General features: G+C 40.1%; 1 protein-coding gene across 3 annotated transcripts in view; it reads right to left on the bottom strand.

The window, feature by feature from the left end:
- The window catches only part of LOC131574862 (cohesin subunit SA-2-like), a 58,125-nt gene that overhangs the window by 1,802 nt on the left and 33,737 nt on the right, over positions 1–22,586 (bottom strand). The window contains exons 16-32 of one of the 3 annotated variants that reach the window (XM_058829677.1): positions 22,162–22,279; positions 21,185–21,288; positions 20,663–20,755; positions 20,487–20,576; positions 19,305–19,508; positions 17,676–17,752; positions 16,665–16,752; positions 15,551–15,628; positions 13,753–13,845; positions 12,922–13,090; positions 10,322–10,467; positions 9,340–9,441; positions 7,811–7,965; positions 7,580–7,708; positions 3,517–3,707; positions 2,249–2,423; positions 1,133–1,265 (exon numbers count right to left, since the gene is read on the bottom strand). In XM_058829677.1, the coding sequence (XP_058685660.1) occupies positions 1,133–1,265; positions 2,249–2,423; positions 3,517–3,707; positions 7,580–7,708; positions 7,811–7,965; positions 9,340–9,441; positions 10,322–10,467; positions 12,922–13,090; positions 13,753–13,845; positions 15,551–15,628; positions 16,665–16,752; positions 17,676–17,752; positions 19,305–19,508; positions 20,487–20,576; positions 20,663–20,755; positions 21,185–21,288; positions 22,162–22,279 (2,145 nt within the window). The remainder of the gene's footprint in view (positions 1–1,132; positions 1,266–2,248; positions 2,424–3,516; positions 3,708–7,579; positions 7,709–7,810; positions 7,966–9,339; positions 9,442–10,321; positions 10,468–12,921; positions 13,091–13,752; positions 13,846–15,550; positions 15,629–16,664; positions 16,753–17,675; positions 17,753–19,304; positions 19,509–20,486; positions 20,577–20,662; positions 20,756–21,184; positions 21,289–22,161; positions 22,280–22,586) is intronic. The other 2 variants (XM_058829678.1, XM_058829680.1) reach the window with 2 other exon arrangements.

The following is a 22,586-nucleotide window of genomic DNA, read 5'->3' as shown; positions in this document are numbered from 1 at the left end:
ACTGCATTAGTATGTAACTCTGAACTTTATATAAAGTGTTAGCAAGTTCTCTTCACAGTGTAGTTAGACAAAACAATCCTTTCCCAGCTGAAAACCAAGGACACTGTTGCAGCTTTATGCCCGAAGAAGTATAAACAACAAGCAAACTGAGGAGAGCAAGCTGGGAGGATGGGACTTTATAACCTGAAGCTGTAATTGGACAATTAACCCCAATCTGTAAATGGACCCAAACTTATAAAAGTGTGAAAACACATGACCCATCATCCATGTTGGGTGTAGCCACAGCCAGGCTCTTGTACTGCCCAAGGTGTATCCTTTGAAGGCCTTTTAATAAATACCTACTTCATTCTTTTAACTCTGTCTAGCCTCTGTTCTAGGTAGCCTCTCAAGGCATCAGTTTTTGCCAACTCCACTGGGACAGCAAGGCATCTGGAACTAGGGGTGAAAGCGCTTCCCTGCTGAAAGAATCCAGTCCAGGGCTGAACTGAAACCCAGACAGACAGCTGCAGCTCTGCCAAACTTGGATCCCAAAGGCAATCAGTGCCCAGGAGACAAGCCCCTGGCTATGCTGGTTGCCACTCCAAGCCCACAATGTTTTCATGCTTCCCTTCAAATTCCCGGATTGTTCAGGCACAATTTAATCTGCCCAACAGCCTTGACTGGAAAAGGGCAAGTAACATGGGATACTGCAGCAAGAGCCCAGGGCTGTCCAGTGATCAGACACATTCCAAGTCTTTCAATCCAAAGAGCACAATGCAGACACCATTGCTGAAGCAGATACTCCGTGCAGGCCATGCAGCAGTGCCATGTCTGCAATGTGTCAGTAACACGAAGCAACTGCAGCAAATGGCTCTTAATAAGGAGTCTTCACAGCATTGGAAAAAAGAAAGGGGATCCTCCTCGTTAATGCATCCTAAGTGACATTCAATCCTTATGAATGACCTAAGGATGTCTAGATGCTCCAATGAGGATTGCCTCTAAAATGTAGATCAAGCTGAAGGAGGAAACTACAGTTGCAGCTGGAAAGGGAAGAGGGCATCCCCCCTTTCTCATCCTGAAAAGGGCCATAAAAGGGCAACCCCCTTTGCTGCTATATAGCTGCCCAGGAGACTCTGACCTGACATTCACCCACCTCAACTACAGCTGTCCTCAGAGCTGGAAAACCAGCCAGATTTACCTGGTCTGTACCAACGACATCAACATCTTCAATTGTGTCTTCTGCTGGACCCTCCTCGGAGACATCTTCTGTCTTAATCTCGTCTTTACTGGAAATGAAAAACAAACAAAATAGCTAAATCTTGAGAAATGTCATAACAGAGGCTGCACATGGCACAAGTGTGCTTAAGGCAGTGTATTTCACATAGTAAGATCTGCTGCTGATATCCATATAAGGTAGCCTAAAGTTACTGGCCCACAATTTCCCTGTATGAAACAGGTTATGCTCTGAGGAATTTTCAATAAAGCAGTTCAGAAACAAAACACTGATTTAAACAGGGACTACCTTCATGTTTAAAAATTTTTTGCTCTATTTTACTTATATTCACCAGGCCCATTTAACAGGTGTCCCAAAACCTGGAAAAGTATGTATTTTCCCAGGATTTGTGTTTCACCTTTTAACCTACTAATAGGAAATGGCACCTAAGACCTCAATAAATTAACTAAATTAAAGAAAAATACTGCAACTGAGCACTTTGATTGCTCAGAAATAGACTCCAGACTCCTTATTTCTGCAACAGCTCTCTCACATCCAAGTTGTGTGGGGTTTCACTCTGGCATGTCTGCATGCTGCACACCAACGCTTCTCTAAAAGAAAGCCACCAGGTACACAGTAGCTTATAGCAGATCTGCAGAGACAAGAATCCTCTTTTATTTTCAGAGATGCAAAAAACATTTATTGTCTGGTTGCAGCAAACAGCCGAGAGTAACTAGCACCACAGATCTCCAATCTGGACACAGGAAGTGGGACAGGGAACTTTCCTCCATCCTCATCTTTTTCTCTGCACACTTGATATTACTCCAAGAAGGCACAGAAGCCCTGTGACAGTGGCAGGAGAAAGCAGTAAATGTAGATATTAGACAAAGGAAACAAAAAACCCCAACCTGTCCTTGGGACACAGCCCATAAGAAAGACAGGAGCGGCACACACCCTTAGCTCATGATGTATTACAAAAAACAGAAGGTGGATAGAGAAGCCCCAAGTGTCAATGCCAGAACAGCTGAAGGAGCTTGTAAGACATCAAACTCTCACCAGTATCTTCTACGCAGCCCTCCTGGACAAAGGAATGGCAAATGTTCCTGCAAGCGCATCTCTTGAGACTTCAGCCTCTTTCTGCTTTTCCCTGCTGCAGAGGGAAGCTGGGAAGCACACTGCTGTTCTGGGGCTTTGCTTGCTGCTTCAGTCTGGCTGGTTTCAGGCAAAGAGCCTGCAACAGAGAGTGAACACAGTCATTCTTCAGCCTCACCCTCAGAGGTCTTGAGGTGGACATTTCCAGTATGTTCCCCACAGCACTGAAACAATCGGGCCAAGCTCAAAAGGACATCTGGAGCAAAGCATTCCTTTATTGAAGGAGACAGCTAAAAGCCACTTAAAAGAAAATCCATTTAATTTGCCCACTGGTCATTTTTGCAATCTAGATTTATGAACTTGGCCCTGGTCCATAACTGCTATCAGTACTGCTGAGTCTATATAATGCTCAAGAAAGGAGGGCCTTTGGGGACACAAGCTCTCTGAAGGCAAGTCACTGAAAAGAAGATTTATGAGAAAGAATGAAAAAGAAACTAAAGGACACTGGAAAAATTTCCTTTCCTCCACATACAACTGCATATGTCCATAACACTTAGCATTTTTATTAGCAATTGTTTTCATAATGACTTTATTACATTTTAACTGAGTCCCACCATATCCATGCAGTGAATGAATACTTCACTACAGACTGGCAGTCCATGAATGCTGCCAAAACCTATAGTTAGATGCATGCAGCCCACCTAACTATAATTCTTTAAGGAAGGAGTAGAATCTTACAGGATCCCTAGATATTCAACAGAAAGGAAAACCCTAGATGATAATTTGGCCCAGATAATCTGGCCTAAAGATCTGAATCAACTTCTAGAAATACCTTTCCTGTCTCAACTATCTACAGGGCCTAAAGCAACAATGCCCTGAAATTAACAATTAAAAGCAATCAACCAGTCTCAGTTGCTCAGACAAATGCTAGATATTAGTACACAGCACAATTCAGACAATCTTGAAATCTCTTCACTTGGAGTCCTCAGCCCAACCTTACTGCTATTGAGTGATCAAGGGACCTTTAACAACAACAAAGCTGAAGGCAAAAACCACAGTTCAAACTGGGAAGTCCACAACATCCAACACACCATAGTTGTGTACTGCTAATGCAAAGCATTAAATAAATTTTAACATGTGCAAATTTGCTACAGCAAAGCAAAACAGCAAATACAGCAGTTTTGCCAGACAGACAAAGAAACAGCTGATCAAGAACTGGGAAGTTTTCATACCATTAGACAGTTTCCTTTTAAAAGAAGATGTCTTAGATGAGCCCATGGGGGGCCACCCTCCCAAACTGCCAAGGACAGAGCTCTCCTCATCATCGTTTGCCAATAAAGAGTTTCTGTACCAGACCAAGGGCTGCCATTCGTCTCCTCTGCAGGGCAGTGGCTCTGTTATGTACCTCTGTAAGTAACTGTACCTGGGACAAAAACAAAAGCAAGCATGAGGAAACTCACTGTCCTTCTCTTCAATATCTGGGGCAGGTATTGCAAGAAAGGATTGGCACTTTACTCTCCAAAGGTGCAAAGAGAACTGTTGAAGAGAGGGCACTGTTTTTCTCTGAAATACCTGACATCTCTTAAATACCTATTTAAAATGAAAATGTCTTCAAAGCTAAAAAAAATTCAGCATTTTGTGGGTACTAGCTAGGTAGTTTTTAGCACTAGAAACAACACGAGATCCACAGAAATTACAAAATTACATCAGCTTCTATAGTTTCCTGTGCAGGGAAAGTCTGCCAATTGCTGCTGCTAGTAGCAACCTGAACATAGCAGAATTCTGCGAGGATTCACCTCTTCTGGTGACCTTTTCTGCCTCGTGGACTGCAACACAAAGGAGATCCCAGGCTATATATATTCTCTATGATTCAGTAGTACAGGAAACAGTACAGGTCAGGCAATGGGGGTTTTACACCATGATTTCCTGTTCTGTCAAAATTAAAAACAAGAACAACCAATTAAACCATTTTTCTATATTATCAGCTCAAATTCATTTCTCTCACTAAAATGTCAAGTGCCTGGAAGAAACAGTTGTGGCAGTTGCAGAAGCTCTGCAGTTGTGACAACACATGGGATGTGGGAAATATTGTCTCAAATCCCTGTTCTGTCTGATTCAGTCCAGAGACTTGACACTGGGCCTTCCTGAATGTCAGGTGAAGCTATCACCTTTCCTAGAGCAAAAAAGCAGCCTTCAAACACTCTATTTGAAAAACAGGACATTTCCAACAAAGTTTTTCTGATGCATTCCTACTTAGTAACAATAAGAAGAAAACCAAAGTCTGACTCAGGATTAGAAACTGGATATTCACCACATTTCAGCTACAGTTCATCACTTTAAAATCAAGCCCAGTGTTGTTAAAACAGACCCCACCTTAGCAAATACCAGAAGTGGCAGTTTTAACGCCAGCCTGTGCAACTTTTTTTTTTTTTTTTTTTCCTGATTAGAAGAGTGGCCTGGAAAATATCAGAAGTTTCATTTGCTTTGCAAAACAAGAAAACCAGTGCTGAGAGGTCAGGGTAAGCACTGACTCCAAAACAATTAGAGTCCTGGACTCTGGGGGCCCCAGGGATCAAGAAACCCTGGTAATGGAATTTGTTGGTTTCAAACAAGCACATATTGTAACTACAGTTTCAGGGTCTAATCCAACTGCTATCAATGTCAATGGAAAGACTCCTATTGATTCAGGAATCAGGCCCTTCAAGCTGCTTGCTATTCAGCAATTCATTTCTTGTGTGCATTTTGCGGCACAGAGCAATTGACAAGCCAGGTATTTTACTGCTACAGCCTGGGCAATTACAGGGGAGAGGGTTAAAGTCCATATACTTTGATGGTGTTGAAATATAGTCCTTTCTAACAAATGCCCATATTCTGTATCTCATCTGTTACAGGTACATTCACATATGTTAACATACAGACCTAGACATCAATCCCACGATTAATAAGAAAAATGAAAATAACCAGATGTTTGTTTCTCAAAGTTAATGTTGACCTAAAACATTCCATCCAATAATTTATGACGGAGCTAAACCTAAATATTTCTAAGAGGAAATATAATCTCCAGCCTCTGCAAGGCACTTTAGGCCTCCCAGAATAGAAACTGTTATTCCAGAAACATAGTATGAAAGTACTTGTGGATAAATTACAATTTCCCTCCTAGTGAATTTTATTGTTTCCTATTTGTTCCCAGCAGGAGAGGGAAGGCCCAAAGCAGTAAGATCTGAAGTCAAGTGCATTCCCTACTAGGTTCTGTTATTCCCCACAAAACTTTCCCATGAATAAACCTACCTGAATGTATCAAGTATAAGTGATACATTCAGGAATATACTTCCAGAATATATCCTCTGATCACAGGGTTTAATATACTCCCAGGAAAAAAATCAGGATTTAGCTTTGATCTGACACATCAACAATTAAATATCTTCCTCTTGTTTAATTAAAAACTATTCCCAAAAGGTAAATGAAATGACAGTTTTTCAAGGATGGTTTAACAGAAAACTACTTATTGCATGGGTGTCACCACAGATACTTACAACTCTTTAAAATACAGACAACATAGACAGGGTCATACAGCAACTGTTCAAACTGGGGCCTGGAGCAGTTCCCCTATGAAGACAGCCTGAGGGAGTTGGGATTATTCAGCCTGGAGAAGGCTCTGGGGAGGACTTAGAACACCTTCTAGTACCTAAATGGAGCTGACAAGAGAGCTGGCTGACAAGGGGGACTTTCTATAATAAGGTCATGTAGCGATAGAACAAGGCTTTAAATGGCTTTAAATGGCTTTAAACTGAGCATGAGTTTAGATTAGGTATTACGAAGAAATTCTTGATTGTGGCCATGGTGAGGCACTGGAACAGCCTTGCCCAGAGCAGTTCTGGACTCCCCATCCCTGGAAGTATTCAAGGCCAGGTTGGATGAGGCTTTGAGAAACCTGGTCTAGTAGAAAGTGTTCCTCCCCACGGCATGGGGGTTGGGACTAGATGATCCTTGAAGTCCTATGAATTCTATGAAAACAAATTTTAGTAGCAGATCTCAAAGATTCTCATCTGAGAAAAATGCAAGAATAGCAAATGAAATTATCCGTACCCATAGATTATCCACTTTAGGTTTCTCAGGGTCTGTAATCTGTGTCTGTTGACTATTTTTCTTCTGCATTTTGCATTCCAGCTTTGAATCACTTTTTTCAAATGAATTGTCTGTGTTGATGGCAATCATTAATAAATTGTGTCATGTGAAGTACAAGAAAATAGACATTTTACTATTCTTGACCCATGTTACATAAAACGCAGTTGATGATTCCCATGGAAATTATCCTCCAATTTCAGACAAAGTGACACAGGAAGAAGCAAGTTACACAGAGCTCAGAAAGATGTGACTGCCCATTTCTGCTGACTTCCTTTCTTCTTGTGTACTGTTGTGATTTGCTCAGAAATGTAAAAAGGCAGATGTGTCTTACTGCCCCAAGTCTTCAAATATGTTTTCAGAAAAATGGAAATGCCCGTTTTTTACAGTATCTGTAACTACAATACTGAAGTGCAGAGATCCAGTTCCAAAATGAACAGCCCTGACTAAGGAAGTAATGCTAAAAGTCGAACAGAAGGAAGAATGTTACTTCCGTCTCAAAAAAGATCAGAGCTGAGGCAGGTGAAGAAGGGAATGAGATACATACTTATACATTTCTCCATTCAGGTGCATAGTACTCCACTGATGCCAAAAGAAAACTACCACTCTTATAGTATTAAATGTAAATATTTAAACCACTGTAAAACATGGGTCCACTGGATTTACTGTGTAAATAGTAAATTCTTGGATTTAAATATCTGTATTTAGAGAGTGTCGCATATATTTCTCTTCCAATTACATTCATGGAATCTACATAATTGAGACCTGAAGCTGTGGAAATCAGTAATTACAAAATAATGATCTGTACATTATTTCTTCCACAATCTTTTGATTTACTTTTCTGTTCAGAAAAGCATTCCTGCCACTCCACTAACCAGTCAAGTCACAAATCTCTTCCACCAAATTAACAGCCTTTCCTTAGAAGAATTGCCATATGTGGCCACAAATATGTATAAGAAAAATCTAGAATGCTTACTGCACGTACAATGTAAAATAACTACTACTACAAAATTAAACAAGTGTGACAAACTAACAGCCTGAGGCATAGACTGATTTCAGATTTTCTCTGAGGAGCCCTTGAGCAAGCTCAGCCACACTGAAGTTCAAGTGTCCTTTGTACAGGGAGACAGAAATCACAAGTGGTGTATGATGGTGTACAAGACCTTAACTTACACTAGTCTTTTGTCTGGCTTTAGCAGCTTGTTGGAAAATTCACTGATGATTAACAGAAAGCTCAAGTTAGGAGGCAAGCATTTTCCATCGACTCCAGTCGCTCCTTGAAAAGCAAATTCAATCCCCTCCCTATTGAAAGAAAAACAGAAAAGAAGAGAGTAATAAAACAGATAAAACAGACAACTACCAAAAGCAATGACCACGGACAACATGATGTTACATGGCACATACTTGTGTATCATGGCTATAGATTCTCTAGATTTCACTTGGTCCCAGCCAAATGTTAGTGAAAAGCGACGAGCAAGTTCTTTGATGTTTGCAAAGGAAGGAGAGGAGAAGTCCACACCACTACTGCTGTCTTGGCTTTCTGCATGTGTCTGAAACAGCTGCAAGAGAAGTCTCAGATAAGCAAACACAGGTAATCCTACAGGCAAACAAAGCACCAGGCAGACAGAGAGACAGGCACAGCATGCAACAGTCACCTCACACAGACAGAAGCCTCACAGAAGAGCAGGTAAATCATGTGTCTCTGAAGCACTGAATGGAACAATGACAAGGAACTGACACAAAGGACACTGCTGCACCCATATGACAGGCACAAATCAAAAAAGAGAAATAAAAAATTACATGCATAAACAGAGAACTGATTCCTGACAATGATGGTCCCATTGATCTCATCTCCCCTTGGGTCTTCTGAACTAAGCCCCAGAGGCCTAATTTGCCTGAGATGCTTTTAGAGTAGCACAGTGCAGATACAAAGCAGCAAGTTTGGCAGCACCATAGACCAATTTTGGAGATAACAGTAGGTCAAAAGCGCATCTTGAGCTCAATTAACTGTGCTTTGGGGTTTTTTTCTAATGGAATATGGAAGTAGCTTGTTCTCATAAACCTGTTAAATTTCAAGGTCAAGCAAAGGCCAAAAAGGGCCTGTTGTCTATGTGATACCTAAACACAAAGTCCTGACTAAGTCAGCAGAATATATGTAGCCAAATGCTGCTTAGACTCATCTAAGCTCAGATTTCAAGGGCTGGTTCACAGATCTAAGCCCCCGGCAGTGTGTGTGAAATGAGCAAAGCTCATGTGTCAGTATCTCCGGGAGGAGCCTGCTCTCTGGATTACAGGAGGACTCCAGGCTAGAAGCAGCTCTGGCCATGGGCAGAGCTGGCAAAAGCAGCTGCTAAAATAGCTAACTGGCTATCAGTCAGCAGCTGCAAGCTCCAGCAACTGAGATCCTTCAGAAGAGCTGTAACCCATTTTCCTCCAGGAAAAAAAAAATTAAAAAAATAAAAATAAATAAAATTTAAAAAATAAAATAAAAAATGCAAATACAGGGCGGGGTGGAGCTGACCAGACACAGGCACATCTAGAGTTCCTCAAGTTCAGAAGGAATCTCAAGTTCAGAAGGAATTAAGGTAGTCCATAAAACACAGCATAATATCCTTAACATCTGTTAAACTTAGGAGACACTATGCCCCAAGAAACACTTCATAATCTCACATCAGTTCTAACATACTATGCACTTGAAGATTAAAAACGTGACCAAAAGATCGTGGACAAAAGCACCTTTTAAAATAGATGTAATGATTTGAAAGGAGTTTTAATTATGACATGCAAAAACAACATACACACAGAAAGTGCAAGAAAGGAAGTAATTTCTGTCACTAGGTTTCCTAATGATTTTGAATAATTATAGCATGGGAGGTAAAAATCTTTACTGTGAATACAGCTATATGAGCCCCAAGCCTCTTGCTTAACCTTACCTGCTGCAGACAGAGAATCAGCGTCTTGGCACTCTGAATTTTGTTATTGAACCTCGTCTTGCTTAACGTTTCTTTAATTATGTCTCCAAAATCACTGTACGTCTATTAACAGCAACGAAACAATTAAGAGTTATCATTCCCCTTCTTTAGCACTGGGAGTACACAAACCACATGACTGTTCAAGTGACACAAGAAGTTCCTAAAACACTCCCAATATCAGAACATGTAAGTTAAAAGATGAAAACTGGATCTTTTCTAATATTTTGTATGTAAAGTAATGGTATGCTCCTTTAAGAGTAATGTGAGGATCAAAGTTACACTGATATTGTTAAGTATTAACAACTAATGGGTTGTCAATTCTTAATTCAGAATTAATTGTAATTCATTAAAGAGAGCAAAGCCTCATCAGGAGAAAAACAGACTTTTCTGTACTTTACCAGTGCTTGCCAATGAAGCAAAGAACAAGATTCATATTCAGGTATTTCCAAAATTCTGTCAGTTGACTCAAGGAAACTGCCCACTCTGATGTTCTTGGCCCTTCTGAAACCCCCTTCAGAATGGTTTATGCTCCACTAAACCCTGGTCATCTAAACCCTGGGACTCGTGAAATGCAGGCACCTGCATGTGCACTGTGTGAGCTGTATGAATTAAGCTGACCACTTCAGTGTGAGAACCTTAATACATTAATCACCCTCCAGCCATAAATTGTTGCTCTGCAGTGACCTCTCTGGAGAAGATGAGGAGCAGATGTCCAGACAGACATGTCCTCTCCTCAATTTCCAGTTGCTTGGTCTGCAGTGAGGTACCTTTGTGGAACCGAGAGGAGATCTGCCCTATTCCTGATTGATTTTACAGCCCTTTTGTGATTATTCCAGGACTCTAAGCCATAACATTATTAACACCCTACCTTTCACAAGCACTGGAGACACTTTCAAAAACTAAAATGCACTGATAGGAAAAACAACCTTATCCAAAATATTACCTTCACATAATACTTATAGATCTCAGCGGCTGCAGTCATCTCTACCACATTATACACTATTAACTTGCAATATGCTGCCAGAAGACTCCGCTTTTTGTGCAAATCATCAAGTTTGCAAGTTTCATCCTTTCCCTCTTCTGTCAGATCTAGGGAAACAAAAGCATTGAAGCTTTGTTCTATTACTTTATTCAAGGTATCTCAGTTTAAATGACCAACTTTCACCTAAACAGCACAGACTCAGCTGTTCAGTAACAGATGCCAGCACTCATTCCTGTGTATATCAGAAGACACAGGTTTATTCCCACTTCAAAGCTGCAGCTGATAACAGTGGAAACAGTCTTCTTCTACAGTCTCCTTCTCTGATCTTCACAGGACTTTGGCATTTCTACTAGTCAGAATCCCCAAGTACAACACTGCTCACAGCTACAGAACTGAACCAGCAAGTAGAATAAAAGGCACCAACACACTAAATGGAAAGGACCGGAAAAACTGCAACCACATTTTTTTTCCTAGAATAAAACAGATGGTAGAAAAGTAGTACATAACTCACTGGAAACCCTACAAAAGTCACACACAGTCAGCAACAGTTCCAATGAAATTCCCCAAATGCTTAACAAGACTGAAAGGAAGAAAAGTCACTTAATAGCATTAAGAACATATTAAGTGTCTGGAATTTGAGTTAGTTACTAGCTGGATAACTCATGGGAAGCAGATACTCTTAAGACTATTCCAACAGTGCTGCAAAGGTGCTTGGGGAAAGTTTCTTGCAGCACAAGAGCCAAGACATTCTCCTTCCTGCTGCACATGCAAGTTATCAGCTACCAAAAGACTTCAGTCTCTGACCCACAATTTTGATGTGGACTGGGTCTAGAAACAAACATAAGGCAAATGACTGATCAGAAGTATGTGAAAGTTAAAGTTTAAAATGGAATGAAACAGCTGTCAGTTGTGCACACAGACAAGCACACATTGCATGACAAAATCACTTGTTCAGGAAGGAATCTGCAATAGGATGACGGTGGGGAGAACTGAGAAATTGAAGGCATCACAGAATAAAGGTTTGAAAATAGATCTCAGGCCATCTAACCCAAAGCAGGATCAATTTTATCAGTTTCAGATACATAACATAAACAACGTGAAACATAACCTGCTTCAGTAACTCCCTACAACCTACTTGTGCAATCTTTTCTACTGTATCTTTACTAATTCAGATGCTCTTACTATCTCTCTGTTGCAATTTTGGCCATGCAATGTTGCCCATCAGTAGTTCTTGCATATGCACCATGACCAAGGAAGTTTGGTGCCCAAAACTGCATCTGAATAGCTGAAGGACAAGACTTAGACAGAGAAATCTAGAACAATGCTTGTTTTTTCAAAGCATGGCACTTGAACTTGTCCTCAGAACCACAATGAACAATCTATTTTCAAAACACTCCTAAAAGAAACCAGCCTTTGTAATTACAACCTCAATAGAGCATCCAAATGTGTTTGAAAAAAGGCAGTATTTTATAATAGAAATACTATTTCCCACTGGATTGAGAGCAGCCCTGAGGAAAAGGACTTGGGGGTGCTGGCTGATGAGAAGCTCAGCAAGACAGCAATGTGTGCTCACAGCCTAAAAAGCCAACTGTGTCCTGGGCTGCATCCAAAGCAGTGTGGCCAGCAGGGCAAGGTTGGTGATTCTGCTCCTCTGCTCTGCTCTGGTGAGACCCCAGCTGGAGTGCTGTGCCCAGCTCTAGGGCCCCAAACATAAGAAGGATGTGGACTTGCTGGAGTGAGTCCAGAGGAAGGTCATGAAGATGCTCTGAGGGCTGGAGCACCTTGCCTATGAAAACAAGTTGAGAGCTGGAGTTCTTCTACCTGGAGAAGGAAAGGTTCTGGGGAGACCCTGCAGCACCTTCAAGTACCTAAACAGGGCCAACAAGAGAGGTGGAAAGGAACTTCTTACAACAGCATGTAGTGATACAATGGGGAATGGTTTTAAACTGACAGAGGGCAGATATTTCTTAGACATAAGGAAGAAATTCTTGACTGTGGTGGTGGTGAGACACTTTGCAATGTGGATGCCTCATTCCATGTTCAAGGCCAGGCTGGATGGGCAACCTGATCTAGTGGCACATCCATGGCAGAGTTGTTTGGAACTACATGATCATTAAGGTCCCTTCCAACCCAAACCAGTCTATAATTCTGTGAAATCCCCCCCACAGCCCCAAAATCAAAATCCCCTTGCTTTTTACTCTGATGGCTTAGCAGGGTCCATGCACTGACACACTGCAACACTGCAAGGCCTTCCTTCCTCCAACACCATGGAATTCAGTCCACCAAACACTTTTACTCACCCAGCCCTGCTTTACTTCAGCTCTTTTCATCATACAGGTAAATTTGTATCTGTATCCTGTGGTTAATCCACAGTTAAGTACAGATCAAAGAATTATATGGTTTTTTGTTTGTAAAGGGGCCCAACCAGAAAAAAAACCAAAGCAACTCACAAAACAACAATAACAAAAGAAAGGCCAGCCCTTTACCCCAATACATTCACTGCAAGTGAAAAATGATAACAAAAATGGTAGATTGTTTCTCCAGTGATGAAGATGTCTAACCTTTTTTTTCCTCTTCTTCATCCATGAAAACGTGTTCCTGGATAAACGAAAACAGCTTTTCCTGAAGTGGTGTATTAGGAAGATATCCTAGGAGTCCCACTACTTCTTCATTATTATTTGAATCCAGGTGACTCAAAATCAGCAACCAGTCACAGAGTATCATGAAGGCCTGTACCACGCAAATAAAGCCAAAGAAACATTTTGTGCCAATTCCACTTCGCCTTTCCATCACACAAAATCAAGTTTCCATCCTACTTCCTCCTTGCAAACTGAAGATTTCTCTTTACCTCAGCTGTGGTGAAATGCCCCAGCTAAATCCTTAAAAAACTTGTACGTTAAGATGCAGTGTATACAAGTATCACACATGAATACCACCTAAAGATTTTCAAAGTTCCATGGGCAAAAAGAAGAGCTGTATTATGTTGAAATACCCCTCTTTTAACACATGAACCACTGGACAATTTCTCCATTTCTTTAAGTAATATTCATAGCAAAACATTAATGAAGCAATCATACCAACCAGTACACTGCTAGGTCTAATCAGAAAACACAATGATTTTCAGACTGAGGCCTTGATTCTGCAGATGGACTCATGCAGACACAAATCTATGCTTGACTAAAGCACTAACTTGTAGCATTTTAATTAGCATAAGTTTGGTTTTTATTTAAAATAAATAGTTTAATTCTGGTGGTTTTATGTGTTATTTCTCTGCTAAGACACAAATACATGGCAAAAATTTAATAGAATGAAACACCAGGAATAAAAAAATGGCAGGCATTTAAAAGGACATCTGAGCACAAATGCTCATTAAGTGATAGAAAAACACAAACCTTTTCTCTAACATCTTTTTCCTTATGGTGGAGGAAGCATGTGCAAATCTGACTGAAACGTCTCAGTTCCCTGCTTAGTGGAATAAGAGTCTCCTAAAAACCCATTTAGGAAAAACAAAAGAACCAATATGTTAGAGACTATGATTCAATAGAGAATTACAGGACAAACAACAGTTGAATCTTTCTTCCACTCATATTATTCATTTAAGATAGCACAGCTGATGACATGATGAAAGAAGCTGGCATTTCACAGAACAGCTTACTAGCTATGAACAACTGCATCTGTCACAGTTGCTGAGACCAGTGGAATTAAGCAAGTCACAAACTCTTTGTTTCTCCATCTGTAGGGAGGGCAGCATGTATTCTCTTATTCACTTCATCTTATCTGTATAAAGCAGTGATAACAATGGAAGCAGAGTCATAAAAAACCTCTGGTCCATCCCACCTAATATTCAGTGTGCACTGCCTTCTGGAGTTGGTTTTCCCCCTTCCTCCCCTAATGACTACAAAGGGAATAGAGTTTAACTTTGACACTCAGAAACTTAAGACACCACTCTTCGTTAAGATAAATCCAGCATGGGAGACTATTTGGTTTGCTCACAACCATCCAAAAGACTTTCTGATCCTCCACCACGTCCCAGCTGCACTGCACTGAACTCTGAGCCATCAGTGTTAAAGGAATGCCCTTACAAGAGAGCCAGATTTCATGCTATGCAGCTTTACATTTATAAAGGGATCCATCCCAGGACATGCTGAGGAGAACCAGGTGAGGGGCAATACATCGCCTTAACACTGCTAGGGGAGGAGCAAGAGGGAAATAACAGACCTGCTGCCCATGAAATATTGTTTTTCTGCTCTTGGAACTTCTCTATTTGCCAACATCCAGATTTGGCCTTGCAGAGTGGGCTGTCACATCTGCTTCCAATCAAAATCTGCTCCCATATGAAAGGCCAAATTAAAATATGTGCTGCCCCATAACCAAGTCGAGCTAACCATGTCTGGAGTGAAAGGCAGAACACATTAGAGCAGTGAGAGATGTGGACATCCACACAGGAATGGAATGGGACGGGAATAGACAGTGAATCACTGGCCAAGTGGGTAATCTACCAGCTAGCATTTCTCACACAAATGTCCGTGTCAGCGCCCTGTCCTGTATGCACAGGAGCACCAGGGAAGGGGACAGAATGACAAAGCAGCACTCAGTGAAGTCAGAAATCATCATGAAGAGGAGCCCCACAGGGTACACATTCACATATGAAACAAAACATAAAGGAGTTTTCTTTTCTGGAAACTAGACTTTCTTCTGAAATACCAGCTAGAGCTTGGTACTTTATAAATTACGGAAGTAAATAGTCAACCGATGAGAAAATTACCACTTTCACTGACCTTTCTGACAGAAAATGTATGTAGGTAAATCAAGAAAATAGAAAAAGAAACAAAGCTACAGAATGTCCTGGAGTTTTCATTGAATATTCTTTGTTGCTTAAAACAAGAAAACTACAAACTCTTTGGCAGTGAGACAAGTTCCTTATCTCCATCAAGCCTTAGGAATTTGATGCACATGTTTTGCAGTAAAAATAGCGGTGAACCATTGTTCCTGCAGACTGAGAAAGCACACAGTTTAAAAGAAAAAAAAGGAGGAGAAGATAGAGAGAAAACGTCTCAATTTGGTTTCTTTATGAAAATAGACAAACTATCTTCTTATAAACTTGCTTTTTCAACAAATCTCAGAACTGGAGAATTAGTTTCAATTTCTATAAGCACAACTCTGAGTTTCAAAATTACATCAGCAACCAACCTTGGTAGAATTTTCTGAAACTGCAGCTAGTTGCCACAGAAGAGAAAAATATGTGCACTGGAGAGCTGGTAGGATAATCTGCAAAGAAAAACACATGTCCTTTATTTACATGAGAGGCTCAGCAGCAAAAAGCGTAGGACTAAACAAGGCGTTCAAGCCTGACATTCTGCATGCTACTTGCATGAATACTTCCCAGTTGTTTTTAAAGCCTTAAAATAAATTTAACAGGTTTACATACAAGCAAATACTGCCCCCTGAGAAACTTCATTACTAAGGTGCTGCTTCTGCAGAACTTCTCTGACATCTTGATGAGTTCAAGGGAAAGCAATCCACATATCAAAAAGTGTGTTCCCAGAGGCTCACTTTAGCTTGGGAGCTCCTTGGGATTTCTTTGAAGCCTTTGATGAAAGGCAGACTTGTCCAGAGGGCAGTTCAGAGCAGGAGCCAAACCTTAGTGCTTCGATGCTCCATCTAAAGGAGTCCACCTCTACCCACTGGCTGCAGGCTCTCTCTACTCAACTAAACTTCACCCCTTGCCAAAAAACCCCCCAAGTTCTCTCCTGCAAATGGGGGCTGGTTAGCATTCATAACTGCTGAAGTATTTCACCTTGCAATCCTAGAATACACAACTCCATCTTTGCACAATGTTTGAGGTGAGGCAACCAGGTAACCAAAAGGCTGCAGCTGAGACAACTGGTAATTATAAAACACTACAAGAGTCAACACGTAAGCACCAGATCCAAAGTATTCCAATTTCTGGTTACATGCAATCTAAAAAGGGTTCCTCAGGGTCCCAACAATTTCATATGTACTGAAACTGAGAATGTGCAATCATTGGAAGTAATGAACATGACAAAGGATCAATCCAGATGTCAGATGATTATCACAGTTCTGAAAAATCTCAAAAAATTAATTAATATAAAGGCATGAATTTAGAGATTCCAATCACATTATACCAAAGACAGCCTCAGTTTCCCATGTGAGAAATGGACACAGTATCTTCCTGTCTCATAGGACATTGAAATATAAGATTTTTTAATACTTTGTATTTAATTGCGCTTTCATAAAAAAAATTTTAAAAAAAGTTTTTCAATGTTAAATATTAACTACTCACCAGAACAGGCAAACTGCCATGTTCCGTTTCAAACACCAGGAACCTTAATGTCTTGTCATACAGATTCCACTTGGTGAGATCATGGGCACTGCAGGTGAAAATAAATAACAATGATACACTAAGCAAGAAATTAAGACTCACCTGATCAAACAAGTTAAACGTATCCTATTTTTGCTTTTCTGCCAATTGCACATGTATTGCATACCATTAAACAACTAAATGTTAATTATAAGGAGGAAAAATTAAGTTTTCATCATCTAACACTGCACCCTTTAGACTATAGCTTTACAATCTGCATTCCTACCACAAAACTGCAGTGTTATAAAGAGAGGAAAAAGAAGCTTGAGTTCTGTATCTCTTGCTATACTTTATGTATACTTCTTAAGTGCCCAAAGAGGTCTAAAGAACAATTTCCTCAGCCAACTCTAAAAGACTGTCTTTAACAGTCTTGAGTATTCTCAACTCAACATTAGACTTCTCTTTGCAAAACCAGACAGCCCCAGCATGCTGGACAGGTAAAAAAACACATTGAGAAGAAGGCACAGTTCCCCTAACTATCTTGCACAACAATTTACCAATCTCTGGAGAACCAAGGTTTTGAGAAATCATATTTTAACAAAAGAAGATCAGATAAACTAAAAATAAAAAGCAGATTACACCTGCTGCAAAGAATGACTGCATTCACTATACCCTCTTCAGACTGACCACCAGTATTGTCAGTAAGGCTGTGGAAAAACATCCAGCTAGGACAGAGGCACCACAATTCTGCAGCATACACTTCTCAGCCACATTAGGGCTGATGCTCAGCAATGAGTCCAAAAATAATTTCATATCCAAGAGTACAGTTCTAGTAAGAAGAAACCAAACCTTGCAGCAACTGTCATAGAGATCCTTTTCATTCTCTTGTGAAAAACCCCACTAAACCCAAGAAGCAATTCTCACTTTGCATGTGTAAGGTTGACACTTAAAGTATATGGGAACATAAATTGTGTAAATAAACTTTTATCTCACTTATGAAAAGCTGCTACTCTTCTCAAAGTAGAGTGCATCTGGGAAATTTCTCCTGCGTCCGTACAAAGTCCTCCTTCCTAAATCATGAAAGTTGGGGAAAGAGAAAGGAATTAACCAGTGTGGGCGAAGGCAACTACTGTGCTCTTTCCAACTAACCCACAAGCTTGGATCACCCTCCTCCAGCCCTCCTTTAACCTTTACCTTTATGCACTCTACTCATGTCTTGCTCTACAGTCAAAAGAAAACAACATAACTGCACAGAAATTTTCTATAAGGGAAAATTCCTGTCATTAATAAACCAATGGCAGCCTCCCTAGATTGCAGTATTGTTAACACAGAGTAAAAAGTAGCAATTAGTCTAACATGGTCCCTCACACAGTCATTAAGGATCTCGGGAAAGCTAAGTGTTCACATGGTGCTGACCTTCCTTGCTTCCAGCTGCCAGATCACATTCAAAGATAGCTAAAAATATATTAAATACTTTCCCATAGATGCAATTGCTGTAGTTTCCACAAGCGTACTATGTGATTCTGAGGGACGAAATATACAAGCAGGAATTAGAAGGGAGGAGAAATATCTCTTTATTTAGACATAGATCACACTACGGAGGAGTCGAAGAATCCCTGGTCTTGCACTTATCTTGTTTCCCATAAGTACACATTCTCCTGCATTGACACAGATCTCTATTTAAGACCAATAAAATTAATCCAATCTGAGGTTAGGGGATTTTTTGGCTTGACACATTTTGCAATATCCCTGTGTCCAATAAAAACCTGCCAGTGTTAACTCTCATACCATGGCATGACACCTGTTCATGACGGCACAGTTGATCAGATCAGCTGCAGGCTTCTGTTGTTCAGCTCAGCCAGCAAGCTATTCATATCCCCACCAGCTGTTTCTGCTTTTTAGACCTAATGAAAAGCTTTGAGGGAGACTGCAGTCCTCTTTCAAGGGGAAAGTCATTATTTCAAAGACCCTCAAAGCTATACAATCTGCATTACAGACTGCTGTTTGCTGTTTTTTTCCCTACATCCAAAGTGACAGCACAAAGGGCATCCTGTGTTCAGTCAAATATGGAGAACTACAGAATTGCACCTTTTTGGGAAGAACCTCGTCACCTGTAAATTGACGGCACTCACTAGCTGATTTTGCACATTGTATCTTTAGCACAGTACTGGAGTAACTACAAAGCAACCACAGACCTTGGGCCCAGAATATATGGTGTAGCTATTTTGTTCCTCACAAGTACACATTCTCCCACACTGGCACAGATCAACAAAATAATTTCAGTATGAGGTTAGGGGACTTTTTGGCTTGACACATTTTACAACATCAGCATCCAATAAAAGCCTGCCAGAAGACATACAATGCCCTGTTGGTGGTGTGGGCTACTTTGTTTATTATTTTCCCAACTCTATTCCTGCCAAAATATACTGCCAAAATATATCTGCTTCATTAAAATGTGAAAAACCATTATTTTCAGAGGTGCAAACCCATCTTTTAGAGTTCTGCCTCCTTCAAGCAGAAATGGTAGGCAAAGAATAGTTCCATATCCCCCTTAATTTTCTTTGTTTTCCTTTTTTTTTTCCTAGGGGAACATTGTGCTTCCCCTCAATGAGTCACACTCACCTTTTGCCAGAAGCAATCTAGTAGCTGGTTAAGCTGTTTCATCAACTCATCTATCATTTGAGTTCGAGCACAATCCACCTTACTATAGATGGCAATTTCTTCACGACACAGGACATAGTAAGTCCTGGAGGAAGCCTCGAGGACAGACATGTCAGAGTGTTTGGCCACAATGTCTTTTATCTCTCTCAGCAAAGCATCCAAATGCTGCAGATGATAAAAGGGGTATTTATAGGTAAATTATACAAAAAATCCTCCTATGCTTTAAATCACATCACTAGGCCCACATATCCCTATGGGTCATATAAACAAGATGAAACAAATGCCAGTCTAAGGAGAACAGAGGTAGGATTAGAGGACACAACTTTTTTTTCAGTGTTTATAGCTCTCTTCCATCATTATATCTCTGGATCTTCCTAAAGTATGAAGCAACTGCTCTAAGTTCTACTTTAGCAATACATGTCTAGCACTACATAGGGAATAAAAAATGCCTTCCCAAAGGACAGGTCTGTCTTCAAACAATGGAAGTTGTCTCCCTCAGCAATGGAGAATGTTTTGAATTGGGTCTTCACTCGTAGTGGGACGAGGTAACTTGTGCCATTCTGCTGAATTGCTTTCTTCCAGTTCAAGTTTTGGGCTGAAATTAACCTCAGTGTTTGCCTAACACTGCCTCCCTGTAAACACCCCTGCTTAAGAATACATTCAGCTATTTCGAGGATTTCATCTATCCATTTCTGACCATCCCTTTCCCATCAGCAGATATACTATCTCCATTCTTATCTTTCAGTTACTGTCCGTCGCCAGCAGCTGGGAGTCAGCCTTCATCGAGAATGAAACCCATTCTGTAGTAAACTCCTGGGAGACACCAACTTAAGACACATGGCATAACCCACCCTCTCTCCAGCCAGGAATGAAAAAACCCAGGGCTGGGTCTACCACACAAAACCACGAATTGTTACCCACCTAGGCCAGACACAGCATAACAGAACTGACAAGCACTAAGGCTTTTCTTTGCAGCTCCAAATCAAAAAGAAAAGTCTGAACAAGACCACTTTCCCTAAGGTATGAGACCATTTCATTGTATTTCAACAATTTTCTTCTTGTTCCAAGTCCCATTAAACTCCCTACATTCTGACATAAACTTAGTACATTCCACATGAACCGATTACCCCAATTCCTATTCACCTTCTCTAGATGACCCGTACTGTAAACATCTAAATCGTAATACTGAGGAATCTGCAGAAGATTTGCCACTTTTTGTGCATCTGTTGAATACTGCAGAGAAAAAACAGGATATGAGTACATTGCAGGAATTTTAATGAAATATTTAACATGCATTCAGAGAGCAGCTGTTAAGTTACCTTTGCCAAGAGCTGAGGAAGCACCATAATAAAATGTTCAGTAATTTTGGTACAATCTTCCAATTGGATTTTCTTCTCTTTTACTGACAAAATCTGCAGATAAAGCATTTGGTTTCAATTATAAAATCTCTGGGATTTGAGTGGAATCTTACAAGCTTAACTCATATTGCATTGTCACAAGCATATCAAGCTAAGATAGAGGCACTTGTCCATGAAGAAAACCAGATGCTTTTTTTCTGTTAACCTTAAATTAGATGCAAATTGCTGAACAGCTATATGTCATGGATAAAATGCTCATCATTTGTGAATAACATGCTTCAAGTGATTCTCCTCTAATGCTCATCTCCTTCAACATCCACTTCAAGTAAGATCTAGAGGTGAAAAGACATTGCAACATTTCAGAAAAATAAGCTATTTTATTTCCTAAGATACATCTGCAACTGGGAACAAGCTATCTGGCAAAGTACATGAGGCAAAGATAATGTGATGACAGGACAATAAATAAGACTAAGATGCACTGACTTTTTTGGCTGCACCTCTGCCCACTGGAGGATGACCTTCAGCTGCTTCTCTGACTGTTGCAAGGATGATTTCGATGAGAGCACTTTCCTGGGCATCACTCAGTGCTGGAAGTAAATCAGTCTCAGCATCACACAAAAGAAAAGTGCAGATGCAGCAACAACTGATGTAAAGCCTACTCATTTACCTGAGGAACTGTGGAAGGACACTAAAGAATAGGAGATGCAGTGCTGCTAAATAAACAGCTAGAGAGTGTTTGACTTCATTTGAAGGAAGTTATTTTCTACATTTACTGAGTACCATTAATCCCTTAATGGCTGAACCTTTTGGGGCAGTTGGGCTTGGAAAAACACAGGCAGTTTTAATGAGGTCTCCTACTGACTAGTCTCATTTAGGACAATCTTCTTTGAGTACCAAAATGCCCTAACTCACTGGGTCTACAAACTGATTTTAATCACACAACTAACTCCAGTTCTACTACAATAACTATTCATAGAATCATATAATGGTTCGGGTTGGAAGGGACTTTAAAGATTTAAGCTCACTTCAAAATAATTCTACAAGAAAAACCCCTCTAGGGTTAGATGTCAGTGAACTCAATATATTACTCATTTTCTTTTGAGGCAGGAATAAAAGCCTGACAATAATTGCATTTCAATCTATTAATACTTTGAGATTCTAAAGTTTTGGACAAACAAAGTAAACACTACATAAGTGTTATGGCTTAATTACACAAGTATTTATTGCACAGGTTCTAAACTAACATTACATAAATACAGAATACTGAATAAAACAAATATGTTGATATAAATATTACACTAGCAGTGCACTGAGTTGCATCTGCTTTGTGACACTTGTAGACCACAGTTTGGGACCAAATGGTACTGCAATATGAAATGATCCTAAACTAGCTAAGGTAAGGTTCAAAAAATAGCATGGGGAGATTCGTTCAGACAAAACTAAATTCTTAGTTTACCCACCTTCTCCAGCTTCTTCAGCATTTTTTAACAGAAGAGTGGTCATGCACTCCCAGTCCTTCAGGAATTTGCCTGCCCAGTCCCACAAGCTGTCTACTAGGTATGCAACATGTTTGTGTAGCTAGGGATTAAAAACATGAGCTTGTAAAAGCCAATACATCACTAAAAGAAATAGAGCTTCATATGCTCCTCTCCCTTTGTCCAATGACAAAGCTCTGTCATTCACACATATATTCACATGCAGTATTCCAACATATTTAGTTCAAGGCCAATCAACATTTAAACACCACATCTTCAACCTGATATAAAGCAGGAAAGGGGTGAAAAAGCAGGAAAAGCAGGCAAAAAATACTTAATTTTCTCCTTTTTTATACAAATTTAATTTTAATGAAATATAAATTAAAATACAAATACAAATTTAAATTAAT

This window comes from Poecile atricapillus, chromosome 1, assembly GCF_030490865.1.
Source record: "Poecile atricapillus isolate bPoeAtr1 chromosome 1, bPoeAtr1.hap1, whole genome shotgun sequence".
NCBI lineage: Eukaryota > Metazoa > Chordata > Aves > Passeriformes > Paridae > Poecile > Poecile atricapillus.
This window is presented reverse-complemented; position numbering and strand designations above follow the sequence as displayed.